The 23,319-nt window shown below is 40.0% G+C and overlaps 2 protein-coding genes across 4 annotated transcripts in view; both read left to right on the forward strand.

The window, feature by feature from the left end:
- Positions 1-292: 292 nt before the first annotated feature.
- Positions 293-19,441, forward strand: LOC113115210 (protein KIAA0100-like). Of its 2 annotated transcripts, XM_026282623.1 has the most exons (41): positions 293-535; positions 1,054-1,181; positions 1,268-1,391; positions 2,063-2,112; positions 2,194-2,335; positions 2,754-2,872; positions 3,866-3,926; positions 4,045-4,234; positions 5,025-5,148; positions 5,225-5,349; positions 5,443-5,510; positions 5,616-5,752; positions 5,861-5,979; positions 6,945-7,132; positions 7,246-7,510; positions 7,635-7,840; positions 8,627-9,665; positions 10,587-10,778; positions 10,859-11,061; positions 11,135-11,253; positions 11,987-12,210; positions 12,392-12,582; positions 12,688-12,787; positions 12,872-13,071; positions 13,196-13,493; positions 13,670-13,827; positions 13,901-14,107; positions 14,194-14,293; positions 14,577-14,759; positions 14,857-14,978; positions 15,063-15,218; positions 15,338-15,459; positions 15,553-15,733; positions 15,838-15,924; positions 17,160-17,168; positions 17,522-17,632; positions 17,733-17,868; positions 18,311-18,423; positions 18,584-18,685; positions 19,024-19,158; positions 19,256-19,441. In XM_026282623.1, exons 2-41 carry the CDS (start codon positions 1,114-1,116, stop codon positions 19,439-19,441), a joined length of 6,660 nt encoding a protein of 2,219 aa, XP_026138408.1. In that variant the 5' UTR covers positions 293-535; positions 1,054-1,113. The 2 variants fall into 2 exon arrangements, with proteins under 2 accessions (XP_026138408.1, XP_026138410.1); XM_026282625.1 differs by lacking the exons at positions 293-535; positions 17,160-17,168 and having other exon boundaries at positions 1,114-1,181.
- Positions 19,442-19,449: 8 nt separating this feature from the next.
- Positions 19,450-23,319, forward strand: part of LOC113115211 (uncharacterized serine/threonine-protein kinase SgK494-like) — a 10,257-nt gene continuing 6,387 nt past the window's right edge. For both annotated transcript variants that reach the window (XM_026282626.1, XM_026282627.1), the window contains exons 1-2: positions 19,450-21,632; positions 22,600-22,833. In XM_026282626.1, coding sequence (XP_026138411.1) covers positions 21,606-21,632; positions 22,600-22,833 — 261 coding nt within the window. In that variant the 5' untranslated portion in view covers positions 19,450-21,605. The remainder of the gene's footprint in view (positions 21,633-22,599; positions 22,834-23,319) is intronic.

Here is a 23,319-nt window from a genome sequence, read left to right on the forward strand (position 1 = left end):
CCTAAATGTGTCCGGAAAGGTTGAGAAGCACTGGTGCAAGGTGACCTGTGGTCAGGTGACGCTGACTGAGAGAAAGATGACTGTCAGCTGACGGTCCAAATCAGAAAACTGACGATTTACATACTGCAATTTATCATAGTTAAGATAAAACTGAGAATTAAAGAGTCTTCATCATAAAGATGAAAAGATTCATTAAACCTTCATGCCTCTTTAATTTAAAAAGTAAGTAGCAAGTAACGTTTTGCCCGTGCTCAGGTCATGGGACTTTTATTATAAAAAACTCCAAAACAGCAATTTCTAAAAAGTTTGTATTTCTGCCTTCACACTTGAAATATAAGTATTGCGAGAGGAAAGTCCATTACTAAATCCTAAATCAGAATAAAATGTGGTTTATCAACTTAACAGCGGATGCAATTATAATGTTATGTGTTTAAGGAAGCGGATAAACATGATTAGCATGTCCGTTAGCCTAGCATGAGACGGAGGGGCGCTGTACACGTAAAGATCCACTGGTCTGCATTACAAACCCTCTCAGGTGGGTGACCCGACTTAAAAGCTGCTAATTACAGTCAACACTTTAATTAGGAAGTTAAATCATTGTTGATTGGAGGTGCGCGGTAGTTTTTTGACAGCTAACAGGCTAATAATGTTTCTTTGCTCCAAACTGCCCAGTTCCTCCCAACAGCTGTTTGCAGTGCCAGAGTGGCACAACCACGAGACAGACGATCAAATGATTAGATTGATCCGAGAATAAACATCTGTGCAGTATTAGTGTTATATTATCGCACATAGCTCTGTCTGTAATTTGACTTGTAAAATTATAATAATTGCAACATGTTCTGCTTCTGTGTCTCTATTTAGTTTGTAACAAATACATTTCGAATACATAATTTTGAAATCAGACGACATATTGAATAAAGAAATTTAAATGCACTAATTTGGCTTCTTTAAATGTTAATGCACTTTCTCTACTCGCTTGAATGCATTCACTAATACCTTAACTTACATGTTTTGAGATAATTCTGCAGGAATTAATGTGTGATTGTTTGACAGGTGTCTGAAGTCCGGTTTCAAACCAGGTATCATGGTTGTAGACTAAACATTTGCAGCACGATGTCTGCCCTGCTGATTGCCTTCTTGGTATTTCTCATCTTGGCAGTTGTATTCATCTTGATCTTTAGGTAAGAAGCAATCACGTTTCAATAAGTACATGTATTGAACATACAATATCAAACCTATTAAATCTGCCCTCTTTGTGTTTCGTTAGATGGCTATATGGTTTGGCTGTCCGTTTTTTCCACGATGTCCTGAATGCAGAGCTCAAGATCAGATCTGTGGGTCTTTTCTCAGTGCAAGGAGTCAGTGTTCAGTTTCAGCCTCAGCACACTCTGGTGGGTTTCGTTTTTTTGCATCAATAAAACGTTAAACACACTGCATCTAATATCAGCCCTATTACAGTCCTCATAACCATGTAAAGTTTTTTTTTTTTTTTTTTTAAACATTTGTTTATTGATTTTCAAGTGACATAACAAAATCAAGAGGTAACAAATCGGGTGTCAAGACAGTGTCAAGTACAACTGACAAGAAAAAATAAAATAAAAATAAATAAAAGATAAGGAATAATAGTAATAGTTTAAATGGTATAATTTTCTTTAAAAAAAAAAAAAAAAAAAAAAACAACCTAAGAACAAATAAACAGAACAAACCAAAAACACAAAATGGTCACCAACCACTAAATAAAAGTCCAATATGTTCACTTATATAACATCTATCTATCTATCTATCTATCTATCTATCTATCTATGCATTTAGAAGTGTTTATTGAACTTTTAGACAAAAATAATTAGACGTTGTATTATAAAGTTTACATATGTGCAAAATGTCTTAAATTGTTTTCCAAAGACAAACAAAGGTTTTACGGGTTTGGAACAACATGGGGGTCAGTGATTAGTGACAAAATGTTCATTTTGGGGTGGAGTATCCCTTTAAGAGTTGCAACTGATGGGGTGCAGTGATGTTTAATATGTATTCTAGAGCTATAAAGCCTTTTTCTGTTTCGCAGGAAATTGACAGGATCTGGATTTCTTGCAAACTAGTTGACCCAGACTTGCCGTAAGTATAATTCTAAGACGTAGTTAGTGTAAATATTGTCTTTTGATGATCAGTCATTGTGATTTGTGTTTTATTTGTTAGGAGGTTTCTGGCGTTGTGTGTGGGTGAGGCTCGGGTCCGCTTTGACCTACAGGAGCCATTTAGGCCCCGGGCTCCTAAAAGCAATGAGGAGAAATCAAAAAGACCTCCCCAGAGTCCCTCCACACTTCACCTCCTCTCTCAGGTGATCAACTTCACTGTTGTTTTGGAGAATCCCTGGTTCAGTACAAGTTAAGCTCACATGCTGTTGATTACCACAGAAGAGCTATATATATATATATATATATATATATATATATATATATATATATATATATATATATATTGTTCTGAAGAAAAGAAAAGGGTGTTATAATAATGCACTTGCAGTAAAATTCAATGGGGCAAGACACAAAGCTCATGCTATTTAAAAAAAAATATCATCACAAAATGTAAAAGTTATAGTCCTTAATGTTCACTTACACATTTGGCCCATGTAAAATAATATCCTACCTTTTTATCTCATAATTTTATATGAATCTTTGGAATGCCATTCGACTTTCACTGCAAGTGCAATACTGTTTATACAGTTGTACAGTTCATTTAAAGTGTGTGTTTTACAGCTGCTGTCATTCCACATTGACTCTATTAATGTGATGGTGTTGAATCTGGCCCTGCCTGACTCCCTCTGGCACATGACATCCTCTGCCATCACTTTGCTGCTGGATCATCAGAGTAAAAGGTGACTGTCCTGTAAAAAGAACAACTTCGTTTTTAAAAAGACTTCTCATGGTGTTGTGTGACTGATAGATAGCTGTGTGCATAGCAGGTAAAGCTCACTTCACCAACCTAATGGGATGCACTGAAGTTTAAAAACCAATAAGCCTGTACTTATTTGTATGTTGTGACCAATATAAATTAGTAACAGATGGCCATGACTGACCATGGCAATAAATGATCATTATCTAAATTCTATGCTATTTTGTCAAATTAAGTAAAGTAATTCTAAATGGTAAAAGTATTTTAAATGTTACAAGTACAGTTTAAGCATCATAATATTATAACGCACAGTATGAAAAATGAATATTTATTTAATAGTGTTATTAAGTTACTAGTTTAGTTTAAGGTTACAGTAAAAAAAAAAAAAAAAAAAAAATATATATATATATATATATTATTATTATTATTATTATTATTATTATTATTATTATTATTTTTTTTTTTTTTTTTTTTTTTTTTTTAGATGTTTAAAAAAAAAAAAAATTAAAAACAGGGCTGCTTTTATTTGACCATAAATACAATAAAAGCAGTAATCACTTGAAAACCTGTTACAATTTAAAATAACTGTTTTCTGTTTTTACTTTCTTCAGTTAATATCTTGTGTAAAACAACAATAAATATTTGACAACATTGTAAACATTATGCTGTCAATTTTGAATCAATTATATGCATCCTTGCTGAATAAAAGTATTAATTAAATAACAAAAAATCTAACTGACTCCAAACGTCTGAATGCTAGTGTAATGAACATGCACATTTAATTAGCCAATATCTACTGGTACTGATAAATGTACTTTTTATTTCAATAACCAATATACCAGTATACTGTGCAAACCTATTCCTGTTCCACAAGGATCAAGCCACAGTCTTTCTCCATTTGGCCCTGACCAAGCACTTTAGAGAAACAAGTTACCCTACTGCCTACTAAAATGACAACTTCCTGATATGTTGTCAGGCTGGCCTGGGATTTCTCAGTGGGACAACTTAGCAGTAAAGTTCTGAAGAGCAGCAGACTGGTATGTGCATCACACATTCATGTGTTAAGCTGTTAAATCATTATGTTGCGTACAAAACATAAATGTTTGGGTTAATGGTTACATGGTGTTAACTGACTGGCTGTTTTCTCATGAGCAGGACACGTGTCTGGCTGAGGTATCGCTGAGTCTGGCCCTGAATGGTGACGTGAGTCTGCCTGGTCTGAGGCCGGGTCGTCTGGGACTGTGTGTGAAGACTCTGCTGGCTGAGCTTCATGAAGGCCTGTTCCTCAGCCAGCTCCCCAGACCTCCAGGAGCTGCCCCTGCTGTCTGCACGGCTCATACTGCAGGTTTGACTTTACACTACACACCTCGCATTAAAGCTGTGCAGTTAGTCAGAATACAACCGAAATCGGAATTTAGCTTCGCGCAATTATTAAATGGCAAAGGCTGCGATTTAATAAAAAAATTTAACCGGATGTCATGAACAAAAGAGACGCTTTTGACATCCTGCAGTTTTCCGTCAAAATAAAAGCCTGATAGTTTAATATTTGAAAAGGAGAAAAATTAAGATGCAATAAATATTAGTTTTGTCAGTTTACAGTTTTACAGTTCTTCGAAATATAATTATAAAAACATTTCTTTACAGTGAAATATTACTGTAGTCTATTTACATTTTGTGAAATATTTCTATTTAGCCATGATAATAATAGTTACATACACATACACGTTCCCTGCTGTAAATCAGTATAGTTTATAATTTCTATAAATTTTTTAAATGTGTTTTAAAAAATACATATTTTCCATTTTCATTTCAGTCAAAGTTTTAGTGGTCTTGTTTTATTTTTAATTTATTTGAAATATGATTTTTAGTTATGTTTTTATTTAAAAAAAAATTATAGCATAGCTTATAGTTTTCGTTCATTTCAGTTCAATTCATGTTCTTCTTCAAATGTTGCCTTGACACAAAATTAGTTTGTATTCTATTTTATTTCAGTTAACTTTTATATTTTTTCAACTAGTGGAAACTAGTTAACCCTGTTGTAAATATATTAATATAGACTATACTATAATATGATATATATATATAACAACTGACCGTTAAATGTTAAAGCTTTTTGATGTTTGTGCCTCTTCAAGATGACAAAGAAGACTCTTACATCCAAACTGAAGCCGTGGAGCGTCTTCACGAGCTGATTCCACAGAAGGTCAACGTGGATTTTGAGAACACTAATATCACGCTCTCCATGCACAGTCAGAAGAGGTGAGCAGAGGTTACAGTTCTTGTGATCAGTCTTGAATGCAAATTTGTGCTCTAACAAACTATGTGTGTTTTGCAGACATTTGAACTGGACTTTAAAGTGTCTGAAGCTGGGTTATGAGCGTGATGACGAGCAGCTTCCTCTGAAGAGTTTCTCCCCTGAGCTCAGTTTCCCTCAGAGCCGTCTGGAGCTTCTGCTGGAGGGTAAAGCACTCTTTATCACTGCTCTTTTCCTTCGAGTTAGGGATCTGAACACACACTTAAAGCTACGTGTTGTGTGTTCTGGGTGTTTTTCAGATGGTCTTTTACTGTCACAAAGCCGACAGAGAATTATATGTCTGAACACACTCAGAACAATACTGCAGGTGAGTTGTTTTGCTCGCTTTCTAAAGGACTTCTCTAAGCAAATCTAAATCTTTCTTTGATGCAAGCTTCTTCATTATTGTTTTCTGGGTTCACTCTCTCTTAAGGTGACATCGGTTGACATCTCCAGCACAGTCACCATCAACACTTGTATCATCCACTACCGTCATCAGGAGTTCTCCCATTGGCTGGACATGTTGTCATGGGACCAGCTCTCACATAAAAAACCAACTCGTGAAAAGAGGTATGAATCGCCTGCTTGCTTTCTGAGCATCCCAGATTGGGCACAATGGGCAGTAATGGAGGTCTTGTTTGTTGTTCTCTCTTAAAATTGTCCGTTGGTCTCTCCCAGGCGTTTCCCTCAGCTGGACGCTCCCCTGATGATCAGCTCTTCCGTGTCTAATGTCAATGTGTCAGTGCAGTTGGGGGATACGCCACCCTTTGCCCTGGGCTTCATCTCAGCCAACACTGGTAAATAGAGAAGTGTGGCTATTGACTGCTGAAAAAAAAACATAGTTTAACAACCCATTCAGATTAGATAACAGCAGGGTTGGTTCTCTACAAGTTAGAGATGTATTTTGTGTATACATTGTGAAACACATTGTGTTCTGTATCTTAGCTTTACAGCTTAAGACGTTTTCATGAAGATGTATGTTTTGAAAAGCACGATTTCAAAGGCCAATAAATATTTTGTCTGCACAGGAAAATCACTTTGAATGTGGCATTTTGAAATCTAATTAATCTCTTTAATTACATTGATATTTAATTATTATTATTTTATTTAAAAAAAATGCACAATTCATAATGTAATATTTAATATTATTATTAATATAAATATACATAATATTAAAATATGTTCTTGCTGTAAAATATTTATTATAATAATTTAATTATCTAAATATGTAACTTTGCCTTGCCTACAATGTACTGTAGGCGGTGTTATTGTAGTATTATTTATATAGCATTAAAGTTTTTTTTATATTTTTAATTAAGTTTTATTGTTAGATATTACTGTTTAGCTTTAATTTATTTCAGTTTTAGTTTTAATAATTTTAGTGCTTCAGCTGTAACAGTTTTTACCCAGTCGTTTTTTTTTTTTATAAATATTCTAATATTTCTCATTTATTTCATTTAAACTTTATTTCAATTATACAACAACTAGTTTAATTGATTTAGTTAATAATATCAACACTGAAAGGAGTCCCGGTATATTTTAGAGTTGTATTCCACAAACGTGACCTAGATTACAGCATTTGTTTCAAATTCAATTGCCCTCATAAACTTGAATCAAATTTTTTTTACTACTTTCTCCTCCTCCTGAATGGAGTCACAATAACTAAATTATATTTTCAAAATGAATAAAGTGCAGTTTCCTGATTGTTGAGTTCAGAAGTGTCTCTGCCGTGATGTGTGACTGAATCTGGTGTGTCTCACAGAGCTGCAGCACTTGTTGGACTCAGAAGATTATGAGGTGAAGAGTCTGACTGTGACTAAGAAGGCCTCTCTGTCCCTGGATCATTTCTGGTGGCGTGTGGGCCAGGGTTCCCATATCCAGCAGGCTCCTCACCCAGCTGGAAAACATGTCTGGGGGGAAGCCCTTATCCTAGACTCCCTCACACTGCAGGTAAAATCAATATATGCATTTATGTGGCAAGTTATCATTTATCATATCTATATATTTTGAAATAATAACTGTTTGGCTTTACATCACAACCTTTTTAATGAATTCGCCCTCAGGGCAGCTATAGTAAGTCGAGGACGGGGAACTCCAGCTCTTCTGGGAGCGCTTGTGTGGAGTCCAGTCTGAAAGGCCTGCAGCTGGAAGTGTCTGAGACCTGCACTCTGTGTCTGTCACGTCTGTTCTCCGTTCTCAAACTGGACAAGGCAGAAAACATCTCCTCGCCTTCCACTCCAGAAATGCCTTCAACCCATCTACCACCTCTATTTAAGTTTAAACTCAGTCTTGAAGACGTAAACACATTCACACTCTCCAATGTGGCAGGTGGGAACTAAAAGAAGACCTTAAAATACCAGTTACACTCTTGTTTAGTTTTTCTTCCTTGTATCAATGTTTTTCAGAACACGTTTCAGTACCTGAGAGTTAGTTTTTCTGTGTTGCATCTAAGGGGCTGTTGCAGTGAGGGTGGACACAGTGGAAGCTGAAGGATCGGGGGAGAATTCGAATGTTTCTGTCCAAGGTGTTTCTTTGGCTGTGGTGAAGTCCCTCACTGAGAGTATGGAGCCCTGCTGCCCGGCCGCCCAAACTCCCAACCCCATCCTGACCCTAACAGCGTTTACTGTCTCCTACCACATCAGCGGCCACAGTCTGGAGGTACTACACACCGCAGTCATGACTTCTGTCATCTATGATCATGTATTACAGGCCGTGACCACTAGGTGTGGTGTAAGCGACTGCAGTGATATGTCATTTCTTATCGAATACCATTAACAATTATAGCAGGATACAAACTAAGATTCAAATGTAAAACTGGAAATCTAAAGGGTTTTGGACTTTGCATATTTTTCTGCAGTCTGGTCACAATGAGGCCTTGTTTTTAATCTTGATTTGTTATGGTGGAGTTGTGTCATAACTTGATCCAGTTGCTTAGAAGACAACAGTAATTTGTGTCAACACTATAATCGTTACTTTCAGTCCAATACCGCAACCGTACTCGACACAAGATTCATTCTTGCTTAAAAAAACAAGAAGATTGAGCACAACTAAATGAATGAAAATGTAGTTACAGAATGCACATTCCTGTTTAAATCACCAAGAAATTGACCTGAATAAGTTATTTCACATACTCCACAAGAAGAAATAATAGTTGAATTTTTAAAATGAAAAAACTACTTCTCCTTGCTGTGATATCTCTTTTCTGATGTGCACCAGCTCAAGAGAAGGATAATAATCCCTCCCCTCCATCAACCTGTCAATCATGAGGTCACAGCAATTAGCAAACATCAACGGTCCAATCAATTTATGATGGACGAGATTCATTTTTCTTATTTGTTTTACTTAAATATGTTACAATAGAGAAGAAAAGATGATCATAGTTTCCATTTCATGCCAGCTTTAACCACATCTTGATTTAATTTCCTCCCATCATCATCTGCTCAGGTGCGGAGTGAGAACGCTTTAACAGTGCAGTGGACAACATCGGATCACATGTTTTTGTATCAGCACGTCACAGAGAGCCAAAGCTATTGGAAGGTGCTGTCTGAATCTCTAAGCCTACGACAGAAGGATGGAACCGAGTCTGCAGCCTCTTCCTCTGACATGTTAGTTTGTGTAGAGTTGGCAAGCACACGGCTCACCGCTCATGTGGCCGAGACAAACTTCATCACCTTCTGCGCAGAAGCACTGTCGCTCTCCAAACGGCCCGGAGCCGTGCTGATGAAAGCTCCTCATTTGGTGTTCGGCTTTGATGGCAACGACATCTTCTCCTTTTCTGGAGCCGAGGTGCAGATGCTGGATGAGCTTGAGGTGATGCAACAGCACAGATCTCAATTCCCTTTCCTCCAAACTTCTCGCAATCGCACTTGGCTCTTCGCTGCTCCCAGCCTTGCCATTGAGTTCCCTTACCAGTACAACTTCTCCGACACTTTCGATAAGGCCATCAGCGTGCAGAAGTGGCTGAAGACCCTACACAGCAGTGCTGCCCTGTCGACAGAACCTTGCCGCCTTCCTCCGGATGTACTGGTCCGCATCAACCAGTTCTCCTTTGTGTTCCTGGACGATGTCTTTGAGATCAAACTGCGTGACAATTACGAGCTAATGAAGGATGAAAGCAAGGAAAGCGCCAAGCGCCTGCAGCTGCTAGACAAAAAGGTGGCCGACCTACGTAAGCAGCACGGCGAGCTCCTGCCGGCCCGTAAGATCGAGGAGCTCTACACCTCCCTTGAGCGCAAGCACATCGAGATCTACATCCAGCGGTCCAAGCGGCTGTATGCCAACACGCCCATGCGCAAGTCCCTGCTCACCTGGACGGTGTCAGATTTGGAGCTGGTGGCGCTTGCGGATCAGTCATTGCACGGGCCTGAGCAGATCCGAGAGCAGCTGCGGGACATCGATGGCATCAGCCCCTTCCCCAGAGACGGCCTGCAGCTGGTGATCCAGTGGTGCCGTGCTTTTAAATTCAAGCTTAATGCATTTCTGGGTAAGTCAAGTGTACTTTAATACAGGGATGTCCGATGTCCTGTAGAGTTTGCCTAAGGGGCCGTTCACATATCGCGTCTTTTGCGCGCTCAAACTGTTATTTCCAATGTAGGCGCGCGGTATGGGTGCTCATAAAGGATGCGACGTGGTCGAGTTAAAAACATTTCAACTTTTCAGTATGCCGCAAGCGCACCGTAGGTCATGTGACAAGAACTAACCAATCAGCTTCATCCTTTCCCGTAACAACGTTGAAAGCTCAGCTATGATGAAGGAACTGCTGATCGTATATGGATTGCCATTTTGAAATAAATTTAGTAGGAGAGCTACTGCAAGCGGTTTTAAGAGCTGCAAATCCATTTATCCTTTGCTGAAATTTCCACGTCTTCATGGAGAGAGCACGTCATGGTTGCTTAGCAAAGGCAGACGCCTCAGGGGCGCAACTGCCCGAGCGCTTTGGAAAGAAGGAGAAAACGGCGCGCCTAGCGTTTTCCGCGCGTTTTAGGCACGATATGTGAACGGCCCCTAATAGTAGCCCAGAAGACCTTGATTAGGTGTAATCCCTTGATTTTAAGAAATCTCACACATCTGTTCCAGACACAGTAAACTCCTTACCTAGACATCAGTTAACAGATTGTGCTAATGCTAAGAATAGCTTATTTAGATGGAGCTGAAAGAATCGCCAATTTAGCTGGAGCCTAAAAAATATTTTGGTAATTTTATATGCTTTTGTATTGTTTGTGTGTGTGTGTGTGTATGAATTTTTGAAGTTGTTTTAATTTGTTTTATTTCACTAGCTTGGTGTGAAAAAAATAAAAATGCATCCAAGATGGCCGACAAAATGATTGCCAATTGCAAATAATTCATTTCTGAAAGATGTTGCTAAAAGTGCTTGATGACTAGCATTCTTGTTTCCTGTGTTCAGTGAGAATCCGGGACTATCCTCGTTACCTGTTTGAGATCAGAGAGTGGACGCTGTTGGGACGTCTGATGGGCACCGAGCAGGACGGGCAGCTGAGGGCAAAGCGAAAACAAGTGGTGCAACTTGGCCAGCCATGGGGTGATGTGACCGTTTACAGAAATATGCCACCACTGAAGTTTTACTATGACGTCCATTGTGAGTCACAACACTCTCTTGATCTTGTAAGTCTGTAATGGGATAGTGTAGCAATGTGACCGGTCTAATTGTTCGTATAGCGAATATTTCTCTCTACACCATTGTGTGGGGGCCGTGCTGGGATCCTGCTTGGACGCTGATTGGCCAGGCTGTTGATTTACTGACCAAGCCCACAGCTGACCCGTCCCCCCTTCTGGCCTGGTGGGATAAAAGCAGACTTCTTCTGCATGGCCGCTGGGTAATGGACATCGAACAGGCCAACCTGCATCAGCTCGCTACTGAGGTACTTACAAACACACCCAGGCTCCCTGTTAAAAATAGCTCATACTTTAAAATATCTCATGCTTTTTGCGTAGGACCCGTACAACACCACGGAGAACCTGCACTGGGAGTGGAGCAAGCTGAACTTTGACTGGAACCCAGGGCAGTTTGTCTTCAAGGGTGACCTGGACGTCAACGTTAGAACAGCCTCCAAGTACAGGACTAGCGGTTGCATTTTAAATCGAGTTATTTTAAGGGGTCATATGATGCGATTAAATTTTTTCCTTTTTCTTTGGAGCGTTACAAGCTCTTGGTGCATAAAGAAGATCTGTAAAGTTGCAAAGACTAAAGTCTCAAACCCAAAGAGATATTCCTTATAAAAGTTAAGAGTCAACCACGCCCTCCTATAACGGTTCGTTTTCACCGTGGACGAAGCGGAGTCCAGCTAGGGTCGTCACATGTGGTTGCCGCAAACCCAACAGAAGCTCCTTCATAGAATCCACCGGCCGCGCCGTTTTCTGTACACTCAAGGCTGCGGTGTTGGACGCTGTTTCGTTGAGAAAGCAAAACTATTTTGTTTGGCTTTCCAAAAGAGGACGCGACTAGAAATCATGTTTATATCACATTAACAATGGGTTTTATGTTTATTTCACGTCGTTCCGGCAGGACAGGGCATCACAATATGTTAGGGCCGTAACATTTTCATCACATGCTTGAGGTAATCGGCCAATCACAACGCACCTCGCTTTTCAGACCAATAAGCTTTGTAAAAATCGATGTGTTTCAGAAGGCGGGGCAGAGAGGAGATACAATGTACCGTATGTGGATAATAATGTTGTTGTTGTTTTTACTTTAAAACGCATAAACACATTTCATTACACCAAATAATGTTCTTTTTAGCGACATCATATGAACCCTTTAAATCTGGCTGGTCTGTTTCTATACAGGTATGATGATATCTGCTTCCTGCATCTCCCGAGCCTTTGTATGACCCTTGACCTCCAGTGGTTATGCCATGGTAATCCACATGACCACCATGCTGTAATGCTCTGTGCTGTGGAGAGTGTTGCGGATGTCACCTCAGGCCAGCCACACGACTCCTACAGGGCTTTCCGCTCTGAAAACCTCAACCTCTCCATCACCATGGACCTCGACCAGCACTGTGGCAAAGGTTAGAACTATAGCCTTTTTTTCTAAATGCTGATACAAGCTATGCAGTTTTTTTAAATCAGAGCAGCAACTAGTGTCGTCCAGACTGAAAATCGGGGGAAAAGTCATGTAGTGTATTCCAGCCAGGCTTGAAGGTAATTTCAGTGCTGGCTTTAAAGGCTTGTGTTTGTGTTTTCTGTCAGAGCCCAGTCAGCCCAGAATCCTCCTCTACAGCAGCACCCTGCGCTGGATGCAGAACTTCTGGGCCACGTGGACCAGCGTGTCCCGGCCCATCTGCAGAGGCAAGCTCTTTCACAGCCTCAGACCCATCCGCAGGAAGCTCGGACAACACTACAAACAGATGTCCTACACAGCATCTTTTCCACAGCTACAGGTGACACTCCTAAAATCTTATGATTCAATGGATCTTTTGTCATATCGAAAAGATTATTTTGTAACTGTCATGAAATATATACAAGGATAAAATGTTCCCGTGCAGGTCCATTACTGGGCATCATTTGCTCAGCAGAGGGGCATTCAGGTGGAGTGCAGCAAAGGTCATGTCTTCACCAGAGGAGCACAGAGGCTCATCCCACAGGGTGAGAGAGCAAACATCCATCAGCCCTCTCCACTTGACATACTATCGACATGTTCTGCTGAAATGATCGATGCATGTTTTACAGCTGGCACTGTGATGAGACGACTGATCTCCGAGTGGAACGTTACTCAGATGGTGAGCGAGCTCTCTCTGGTCACTGTGCACCTCATGGCCTCCACATGGGATGAGACCGCTGACCACCAGATCAGCACACAGGTGAAGAAGACCCACCTGCTTAGCCTGTCATCACTCAGCTATCAGAGGCAGAGCAACCGCATAGAGGAGGTGAGACACTCTTATTGCATTCGAGAGACTGCAAGAAATGAAATTTTGCTATATATTATTTGATATAAAAGTAACACCTTTACTAATTGGCAAACCAACAATATCTCTGCTTAAATTGTCTCAGGAGGTAAACTCAAACGACGAGAGCAATGCTTTCTACACGCACAAGTTGTGTTTGGTGGACCTGAGGGCTTCTTGGACCACCACCAACAGGAATATTGCCTTTGGTTTGTACGACGGCTATAAGAAAGCAGCCGTGCTCAAGAGAAACCTGTCCACCGAGGCTCTGAAGGGTCTGCGGATCGACACCCAGGTGCAGATGAAAAAGCTGAAACGCTCCATGTCCAGCTACTCCTCCAACACAGGTCCTGCTACACCCGTCATCACCACAACCACTCGCCCAGAGAAGAGTCAGAATGAAGGTAGGCTCCTCTTGTGACTGTCTGCCTAAAAATCTGGTGTATATTGTAGCTCATTTGCTTGTTTTTTTGTTTTTTTTGTCCAGACTAATCAAATTTTTGCCTTTTTGAAATGATCAGTCTTCAGTATACCAAGGCTTTCTTTCCCCCAGTTGATGTGTTTTTCTGGTCCTTTTTAGGAACGTCCATGCTACAGAAGCTTATCGAGGAGACTGATAAGTTTGTAGTCTTCTCTGAAGAGGACGCGGGAGTGAGCGACCAGCTCTGTGGAATTGCCGCGTGCCAGACGGATGATGTTTACAACCGCAACTGGTTCATAGAGCTCGTCAACGGTCAGGTATGAAAGTAATCTGTAGTCCAAGGTACTGTTTCGGCAGATCTAAACATCTTCCCATGTGCATGGTGTTCAGATGATGTTGCGAGGCACTGAGACTGCCGGTTGCGTGCTGGTGTCTGCCGCCAAGGCACAACTACTGCAGTGTGAACACCATCCTGCTTGGTACAGCGACACACTCAAGCAGAAGACCACTTGGACGTGCCTGCTGGATGGGATGCAATACTTCGCCACTATGGAGCAAAACCCCTCCGAACAGGAGGACTGGCAGCTGTGGCTGGAGGTGGGTTCAGAAGTACAGTTATCATGCATTTATAAGCAATGAAACATTGGATTATAGCAATCAGTTCTCATTTTGTGGACCTACAGGTGAAGAACATTGAGGAACACAGGCAGAGGAATCTGGACTCAGTCCTGGAGCTGATGGAGAGTGGCCAGGCAGTCGGAGGCATGGTCAGCACCACCACAGGTGTGCAATTGTAACTCTTGACTTCAAAACAGCATTTAGCTCTTGAGATGGACCACCTAGTAATGCCCTAGAAGCTCCACAGAAATATCCTGTAGACTGGGAAGAGCATGATGACTTCTGATATCATTTGGGACAAGGCCCTTGAGTATTACAATTTCTCCTATGCATCTCTCTACAAGTGGACCATCTCTAGTCCTTATTGCATAGTGGCGGAAACTTTTGCATGTCCAGTCAGCAGCCACAGTTTAGTTTATTTGACTTGTCTCTTCTTGCTCTGATTTAGATTGGAACCAGCCGTCCCAAGTGCAGGAGACCCAGCAGGTCCAGCGTATCATCTCTCGCTGTAGCTGTCGCATGTACTACATCGGGTACAGCCACGACATCGACCCTGAACTGGCCACCTCCATCAAACCGCCAGAGATCAGTGACCGCCATGAGAAGGAGGACCTTTTAAAGAAACAGGCTGGTATGCGACCTCAAGCAAAACAGGAACTGACTTATGATGCTGGTAGTTGTTCTTTGAGAAAATCTATTATTGTTGCTTTTTTTTATGATCGTATCAGGTGCAGTCGACACTTTCACCCTCATCCACAATGACCTGGAGATTTCCACCAATCCAGTGCAGTACTCCATGATCCTGGACATAGTCAATAACCTGCTGCTCCATGTGGAACCCCGGCGCAAGGTTCAAACCGACTAATTGTCTGGACACCAATTCTAGAATGAGTTCTTGTGTTTGCTGATCTGCCGGATCATTTGCTTTCTTTAGGAGCACAGCGAAAGGAAGCAGCGTGTGCGTTTCCAGCTAGAGATCTCCAGCAACCCTGAGGAGCAGCGTAGCAGCATCTTGCACCTTCAGGAAGCGGTACGCCAGCATTTGGCTCAGATCCGTTGCCTGGAGAAACAGATCTACTCCAATATGAGGGTTAGTGCACATTTGCGGCACCTGAACCATCAGCCATCTGCATAGCTTTTCATACGAGGGCATTTCCTCCAGACTACTTTGAGGTTCCTTCATACTGACCTTTTATCTGACTCTTACAGTCCCAGTCAGAAGAGTTCAGAGGAGACGAGCTGTCGGACATCAACCTGCGCCTGCAGAATCAGCTCAACCAAGAGAAGACAGACATGCAGATGAAGAGTGAAGAGCTCAACATCCTCATCCGGTTGGTCACTAGCAGAATTCTACCTGTTGATCATTCATTGGAAATATTAGTTCAAGAGGGTCGGATATATCAAAGTTATTTGCCTCCTCTCAGATGTTTTAAGGACTTCCAACTGCAGAGAGCAAACAAACTGGAGCTGCGTAAACCCCCAGAAGACGTTAGCGTTGCGCGACGTACCGAGTTCTACTTTGCTCAGGCGCGCTGGTGTCTCACAGAAGAAGATGGACAGCTGGGTATAGCTGAACTTGAACTGCAGAGGTTCATGTACAGCAAGGTGAGTCTGCAAGGAGGTTTTGGTTGGAGATGCTCTTTGCCAATCATTGGTAAAACGTTAGATACTGTGTATGTTTGACCATGCTGTGATGTTTTCTTGCACAGCTGAATAAGTCTGATGACACAGCAGAACATCTCCTGGAATTGGGCTGGTTCACCATGAATAACCTGCTTCCCAATGCTGCGTACAAGGTACTGCTGCTCAGTGATTCACACTGGATGTCCAATTTGGGGAAATAACTAAATCATGTGACAGTTGAGATGTGTAATTAAAATCTCTAACTTCTGCAAATATCGCTGTGTAGCTGTTTAGATGTTTAAACCATCTGAACTGAAGCCTGCATAGGGGGCTGGTTTAGTGTGCGCCATTTGTTGTATGGGAGCAGGACGGTCTATTAATTGTCCAACACACAATTAGTTAGAGGTCAACTAGACAATTTAACTTGAACATACTACAATAAACATATACAAAAACACTGACAAATAGTATTTTTATTGTCAATATTAAAATAACATGTTAACATCATTCTAGTCTGACAACTAGTAGATTTGTCAACTGTCTTGTTTCTTGACAGTCACCTAGTTTACTAATTTGTCTAACAACCTCCTAGTCAATCAATAAGGGGTCAACTAAATGAGTAGTTCTTATTTAAGCAGGTAACGTTAACTATATTCTGGTTTGACAACCAGTTAACCAACCATCCTTTCACTTAGTTACTGTCACTACTGTATCCACCAACCAAACAGTCAATTAATCAGTTGTCAACAAACCAAGTAGTTAGCATTTTAGCTGTGAAATTTAGAGTGAAGTGTTGAAAACATTCTAGTTTGACAACCAGTAGTCTCGACCGTCCTGTCCCCTGATGATCATCTAGTTTATTAGTTGTTCAGCAGCCAACTAGTTAGTTAGTTAGTTAGCTAGCTAGTTAGCTAGAAGTCAACTGGGCAATCCGTTTGCATTTTGCCTGTAATATTTAAAGTAACATGAACATTATGCTCGTGTGTAGACTTGTAAACCCTGCTGTCCTCTAATGGTCGTCAGTTTACTAGTTGATAAGTTAGGGGTCATCTAGTTGGTTTATTTTTGATCATTTACTCCAATATTTACATCCGAGGTAAATGTGTGTGTAAATTATACTGAGATTATGGTTATTTTAATTTGAAACATTTTTATCATAATTACAGGCATAATCAGTGGATTATTATCAGCCATCGTAATACTTCTGTACTAGCAAATCCACTGCTTTCACAATAAATTTCACTTTAACATTAGACCATTGTCTTGTGAACATGACCCTAAACCAGCCTAATTATACAGGACCCACTAGTTATTCAGACAACTCACAACTGGTTCATTTGGAATATTTTAGCGTTTTGCACATCTCTAATATTCGTTAATACTTTAACTCTTTGTTTCTCTTGCGCAGCATGTAAGGGTATGTATGTATGGAGTGGGTAAAATTCTATGTTTGTTAGTCGACACCTTCGTCCTCATCCCGACATATGCCTGCTCAGAAAATTTATGTTCCTGTTTGGACAAAATTCACCCGCATTCTCACTTGTAGATTGATATCACAGGCTAGTTGCATTGCTTTCCACCTTTACATCTTTTGTCTCTTTTTTTTGTTTTTATTTATTTTATATTTTTCATCGGTCCTATCATTTTCTGTTGGCTTTGAACTGCAGGATATGCAACCTTGTCCATGTCTTCCTTTGTTTCATGGTTTACACCTGAACAAACACAAGTACTTCAGTCCGTTGGGTGAAACTGCTCATGTGTGTGTTGTAGGTGGTTTTGCGCCCTCAGAGCCCCTGCCAATCAGGACGCCAGCTCGCCCTGCGTATCTTCAGTAAGGTCCGCCCCCCGGTGGGAGGGATTTCTGTCAAAGAGCACTTTGAGGTCACTATCATAAAAATCTATTATTTTTTTTTATATCAGAACACTGGAGGGACCCTATTCACAATCACAGCTGTCCTCTTCTTTTTGTTTTTATTTGTAGGTAAATGTGGTCCCACTCACCATTCAGCTCATGTACCAGTTCTTCAAGAGGATGATGGGATTTTTCTTCCCTGGAAGAAATGTGGAAGAAGAGGAAGTTGGGGATGAGGAGGACAAGTTTAGATTGGTTACTACAGGTTTGTGAAATGTCCGTTCTTGTCATGAGCATGACCTTCCCACTAAATCTAGGATATTCGACTCTGTTCACAACCACATCAAATGCAAATAATTTGAAATTAGAATTAGAATTCATCAAGTACAAGAAGTGTAATGCTGATCCTCTAGAAATCTAGAATTGGTCTTTACGTTCCTGTTTTAACCACTCTTTGAACTCTCTGCACTGACGTCCGTAGTGCAGCCCATGCTGATCGATATCAGTTTACATTGATTTTTTCTTTTTTTCCTTTGTGCTCTAGTGAGGGTATTAGATTGCCGTCTGCTGATGTTATGTCACACTGATGGCCCATCCTGAGCTATTTAAAGCTCATCGCTCCTTTGACATTGTGTCTGATAAGGCTTCAGGGTGACTTTCATGTGCGTTGTGGAGTGTCTAAAGCAAGTTTTCTCCTTAAATCACAGGTGTGGTGAAACCCAGGCAGCTCTCTGAAGACTCCTTAGGAGCTGGGAAAGGGGTGACGCAAGGGTTAAATCGAACCGCGGGGGTCAGGAGGTCATTTCGCAAACCACCTGAGGTATTAAATGAAACTGTCTAGGCTACTTATTACATGTATTGCCTTAGTTTATTAATTACAGATCATTATTTGCATTCTGGAATGATTGTAACATTGTATATGCAAGTCATTAATTGAGTGTAGCAGGGTTTTCTGACCTCTAAATGTCTTCCCCATTCAGCATCCCGTTGATGACATTGATAAGATGAAAGAAAGAGCAGCCATGAATAATTCTTTCATCTACATCAAGATTCCTCAGGTTCCCCTCTGCGTCAGTTACAAGGTTGGTCCTGACAAAGGCTCAAAGTCTGAAAGACACATCTTACGCTCACCATGGCAGTATTTATTAATCAAATTGAATTACAAAGTGACCGTAGAACAGCAATACTGCAGTTTAAAATACTGTTTGAAAATGCATTAGCAAATCAAACACCACTTCAGAGATCTGAGTTACACGATGAGGAGTGATCATAAAATGAGGCCTAAAAGTAAGCAGCACATTAAAATCACTATAATGTTTAGAAGTTTTACAACAAAGTCTCTGCAAATATAGGTTGTTTGTATTCGATTCATTGCATGCCCTGATGTGACTATGCCATTTCTCTTGTGGTGTATCCGTAGGGAGAGAAGAGCAGTGTAGACTGGAAGGATCTGAACCTGGTTCTGCCCTGTCTGGAGTATCATAACAACACCTGGACCTGGCTGGACTTCGCTATGGCTGTGAAGAGAGACAGTCGTAAGGCTCTGGTTGCACAGGTAATCACTCGCAAACCCCTCAGTCCCACACTCAACTTCATGTAAGAATGTAGTAGAAGGCCTCCATTCAAATTTCGTTAAACTTTGTCCCAAACAGATGATAAAGGAGAAGCTGCGGTTGAAACCCGCCTCAGGCTCAGAGTCTCGAGGTAAAGTGACGGATGGGAAAACAGACAGCAGCCTCCAGCAACAGGTGGAGGACGAGAAAGCCAGACTCCTGATCGGCTTCAGCACCGCCGACAAGAGCTCCAGCAAAAAGAGCATCTTCAGCCGCCGCAAGTGAAGCTCCTTCATAAAGAAGCTGGTCTTGAAGAAGCGCTGCTGTGCTGTACCGAGTCCCAGTCTGCAGGAGAAGGGATGGATGATGATGATGATGATGATGATGATGATAACCAAATCCTCTTCACCAGTGGTGCCTTTAAACGTCCGCGCTGGGTGTGGACACAGGAACCAGCTCCTGGTCCTGCTATTGAAGAAGGGATTGTCATTCACTGTCTAATATGAGTGCTGTACACCTAACTTTGTTTTTATGTGCTCCTGTTGTGCCATAAATCAATACAGTATATTTAAATGAACAACATACAACATTAAATCATCTTTATTAAAGGGATAGTTCACCCAAAAATGAAAATTCCGTCATTAATTCCTCACCCTCATGTCGTTCCAAACCCGTGAGACCTTCGTTCATCTTCGGAACACAAATTGAGATATTTTTGATGAAATCCGAGAGCTTTCTGACCCTCCTGTAGACAGCAAGGGATCTACCATGAGTAATGTCCAGAAACATAGCAAGGACACTGTTAAAATAATCAGTCGGTTCAACTTTAACATTACAAATTAACGAGAATACTTTTTGTGCGCAAAGAAAAAACAATGCATACATTGTTTACGTATGTGATGCGCTCCAAAATGGCTCCAGGATGACATGGAGGAGGTTAATTGTTGAATAAAATGGTTATATTTCTTTTATGCACACAAAAAGTATTCTCGTAGCTTCGTTAAATTATGGTTGGAACACTGATGTCACGTGGATTATTTTAACAATCTCCTTGCTACGTTTCTGGACCTTGACCCGTGGTAGTGTTCTCGCTGACTATGGGAGGGTCAGAAAGCTCTCGGATTTCATCAAAAATATCTTGATTTGTGTTCTGAAGATGAACGAAGGTCTTGTGGTTCGGAACGTCTCGTGGGTGAGCAATTAATGACAGAATTGAAATTTTTGGGTGAACTATCCATTCTAGTAAGATAACATCGTCGCAGCTCAAGACAGTGTGCTACAATTCAACGGTTCATCTATACTGTGTATTGGAGCATTGTGACACCTCTCCTGCTGGATCAGGAGAATCTAGTAGGCCAGAATGGAAAAGCTAGAAGAATCTGAAATTCACATATACTGGAAACCCATATTATCCCACAATTTGTGAAAAATCACAAAAAATTAAATAAATCCAAAATTTTGTCACCCTTTAAGTTCATTGTTAAATTGTACATGACATTAGTTGGCTGACCATTGTTTTACTGTACTAACCAAATAGTGCAATACAAAAGCGACCGGACTGAGGATTTTCTCGGACCTCTTGGAAGCATCTTGTTTTATTCCATTTTTGCAGCCTGTCTGATTAATGCTTTGTCATTTTAACACTATGGCACTTTTTACACAAAGTATTTTCTGATATTTTTGTATCTGTGGTTATCTTCTGTATCATTTCAATAATGTCTGAGATGCTGCTGATTTTTTTTTTCTTCTCAGCTTCAAAAGTGAGAGATGTCATTTCAGCTTGAATGTTCAAAAATGATCACTATTTAGATATTTCCCCCCCACTGTATCAGGCAATGGGCAGTATTGTTCTTTGTACAAATAATGGGAGGTATTAAATGTCACCAAGCATGTAAATTAATACTGGTCAATAAAATAGAATTAAGCCCCGAAGAGCCCTCAAAATCAAGTTATTTTGTGATGATGATATACTAGCATGAGCATGATATACTAGTATAAAATAGCATAGTCAAATACAAATAATTTTTAGGTTTAAAGTAAAAAAATATATAGTCACGTGTGGCACACAAAATTGGAGATAATTGTGTATTATATCCTTCAGTGCATCATTACAATAACATTGATTCTCCACTGAGCCACAAAAGAAGGTCACGTCTTTCAGTATGAGTTACATAATCAATCAATTATGACGTTTCTGAAGCATGCAGTCACAGTGCTTTTCTGTAACGTGATATTTGTTTATATGTAAATATTAATGAGTAGGCGGGGCGGAGTCTCGAGCTGCTGCATGTGTATCAAAGGGTTGCAAACTGACCGATGTGTCTCCTGAAAAAGCACTCTCTTGTCTGCAATGCTGGTCCAAATAACGTGGGATTCACTTTTTACTGACGGAGTTTTGTTGGAGAGTAGAAAATATCGTGTGTCGTTCATTTCTTGTTGATAAAATGTGATGGGCGGCGACGGGAGTAAGAATAAGGTAAAAAGTGTTTACTGTACTATAACGCCTCACACTGATGAATAACTTGAGTTTGTTCAAAGTAAAGATGTGTGAAAACGCTTCGGTCTGATTGAAATATTGATTGTGCTTCGCGGTTTCATGAAAGGCTATATCAATTTCATTATTAAATTCAGATTACGTTGACACGTGAGATGTTATTCATGTGTTAATCAGTCAAATGTGTTTAAGTGACCGTTTTAAGAATTGTTTACAACTGATAAAATACTGGATGATATTTATATTTACAGACGTTATCTAACTACACCAATAAATGAGCCCGCATAACATCACATTACACAACGATTGACAAAATTGTACTTTACAAACGTAGATGGAAAAACGTTGTAAGAAATAACACAGAAAAAACATTCAACGTTTATTCGTGTGTTGTTATACAGTTTGCTCCTCGTGAATTTCCTTAAGTAACAAAATAAGCCTACTTCATATTTTATTGTTTATTTTAAAATTACGCTTTATTTTATATTCTGCTGTTTAATGCAATGCAGCTCATATTTTAAAGGTAACACCTATGGACCAATTCTCACTACTTAATAATTGCTTATTAGCATGCCTATTATTATTAACATATTGGCTGTTTATTAGCATATATTCTGCATGACCATATTTTACATTCCTTATCCTACCCAATACCTAAACTTAACAACTCCCTATCTAACAGTTAATAAGCAGCAAATTACTAGTTTATTGAGGCAAAAGTTGTAGTTAATGGTTTGTTAATATGAGACCTTATAATAAAGTGTGATCATTTTAAATATAAATTAAAGCAACAATTCCAGAATTATTCTTTTTAGGTGAACTTTCAGTAGTCTTTTGGGGCCACTGCATATTTAACACACACACTTATTTGAATAATATTAGCCTATGTGTTATCATAAGTGATTGTGATTTTGTATAGTTTTTATGAATGATGTGGTCTTTGCTGCAGGACTCCGCATCGCTGGTGAAGAGGAGATCCCTGTCATGTGATCAGGGCTTCCTGTCTGTCCCGGCTCAGCTTGTTCATCACAGTGTGTTTAGACGCAGTGCCCAGCACAGAGAAGACCCCGTCTCTAATCAGTCTCGGCCCTCAGACTCAAACCCTGAGGGACCTCGTCTAGAGTTTATTTCCAGTTTCCTCCCCGAATTTCCTCAAAGTTTTACTGGGCATAAGCATTTACAGGTAGTTCATTGCCACAAGTCATAAAATCCTCATATAAATCACCCAAAAATGTTAAGTGTCATAATTTACTATTTAAGTGTGTATTGAATGTAATGTAAATTGAAATGAAATTCAAATGTACCATAGTTTATATTAAATGCTATTAGTTGAACCTAGGAATGCTTTTTGATGACTAGGACTTAAGTATCTTTATATGTAATTTCATAATTACTTCTATTGTACTGCTAAGCTTTTATGGTAAACTAAAATATGCTTTATTGTCATTTCTATTGAAACTTATATGTCAGGTATTTAAATACATTTGTAAGTTGTAATTTAGTACAGTTAAAATATATATCTATTTTAAATGTTAACATTTTCCTATGCTTTTGTTTGTTTCTTTAGTATGTTAGTCTGCACATCAGCATAAGCATAACACAATGTTATTAATATATAATTATTTAAAATGTACTTTACATACATCATTAAAAAGCTCACTTTTATAAA

The sequence above is a fragment of the Carassius auratus genome, chromosome 15, assembly GCF_003368295.1.
Source record: "Carassius auratus strain Wakin chromosome 15, ASM336829v1, whole genome shotgun sequence".
Taxonomy (NCBI): Eukaryota; Metazoa; Chordata; class Actinopteri; order Cypriniformes; family Cyprinidae; genus Carassius; species Carassius auratus.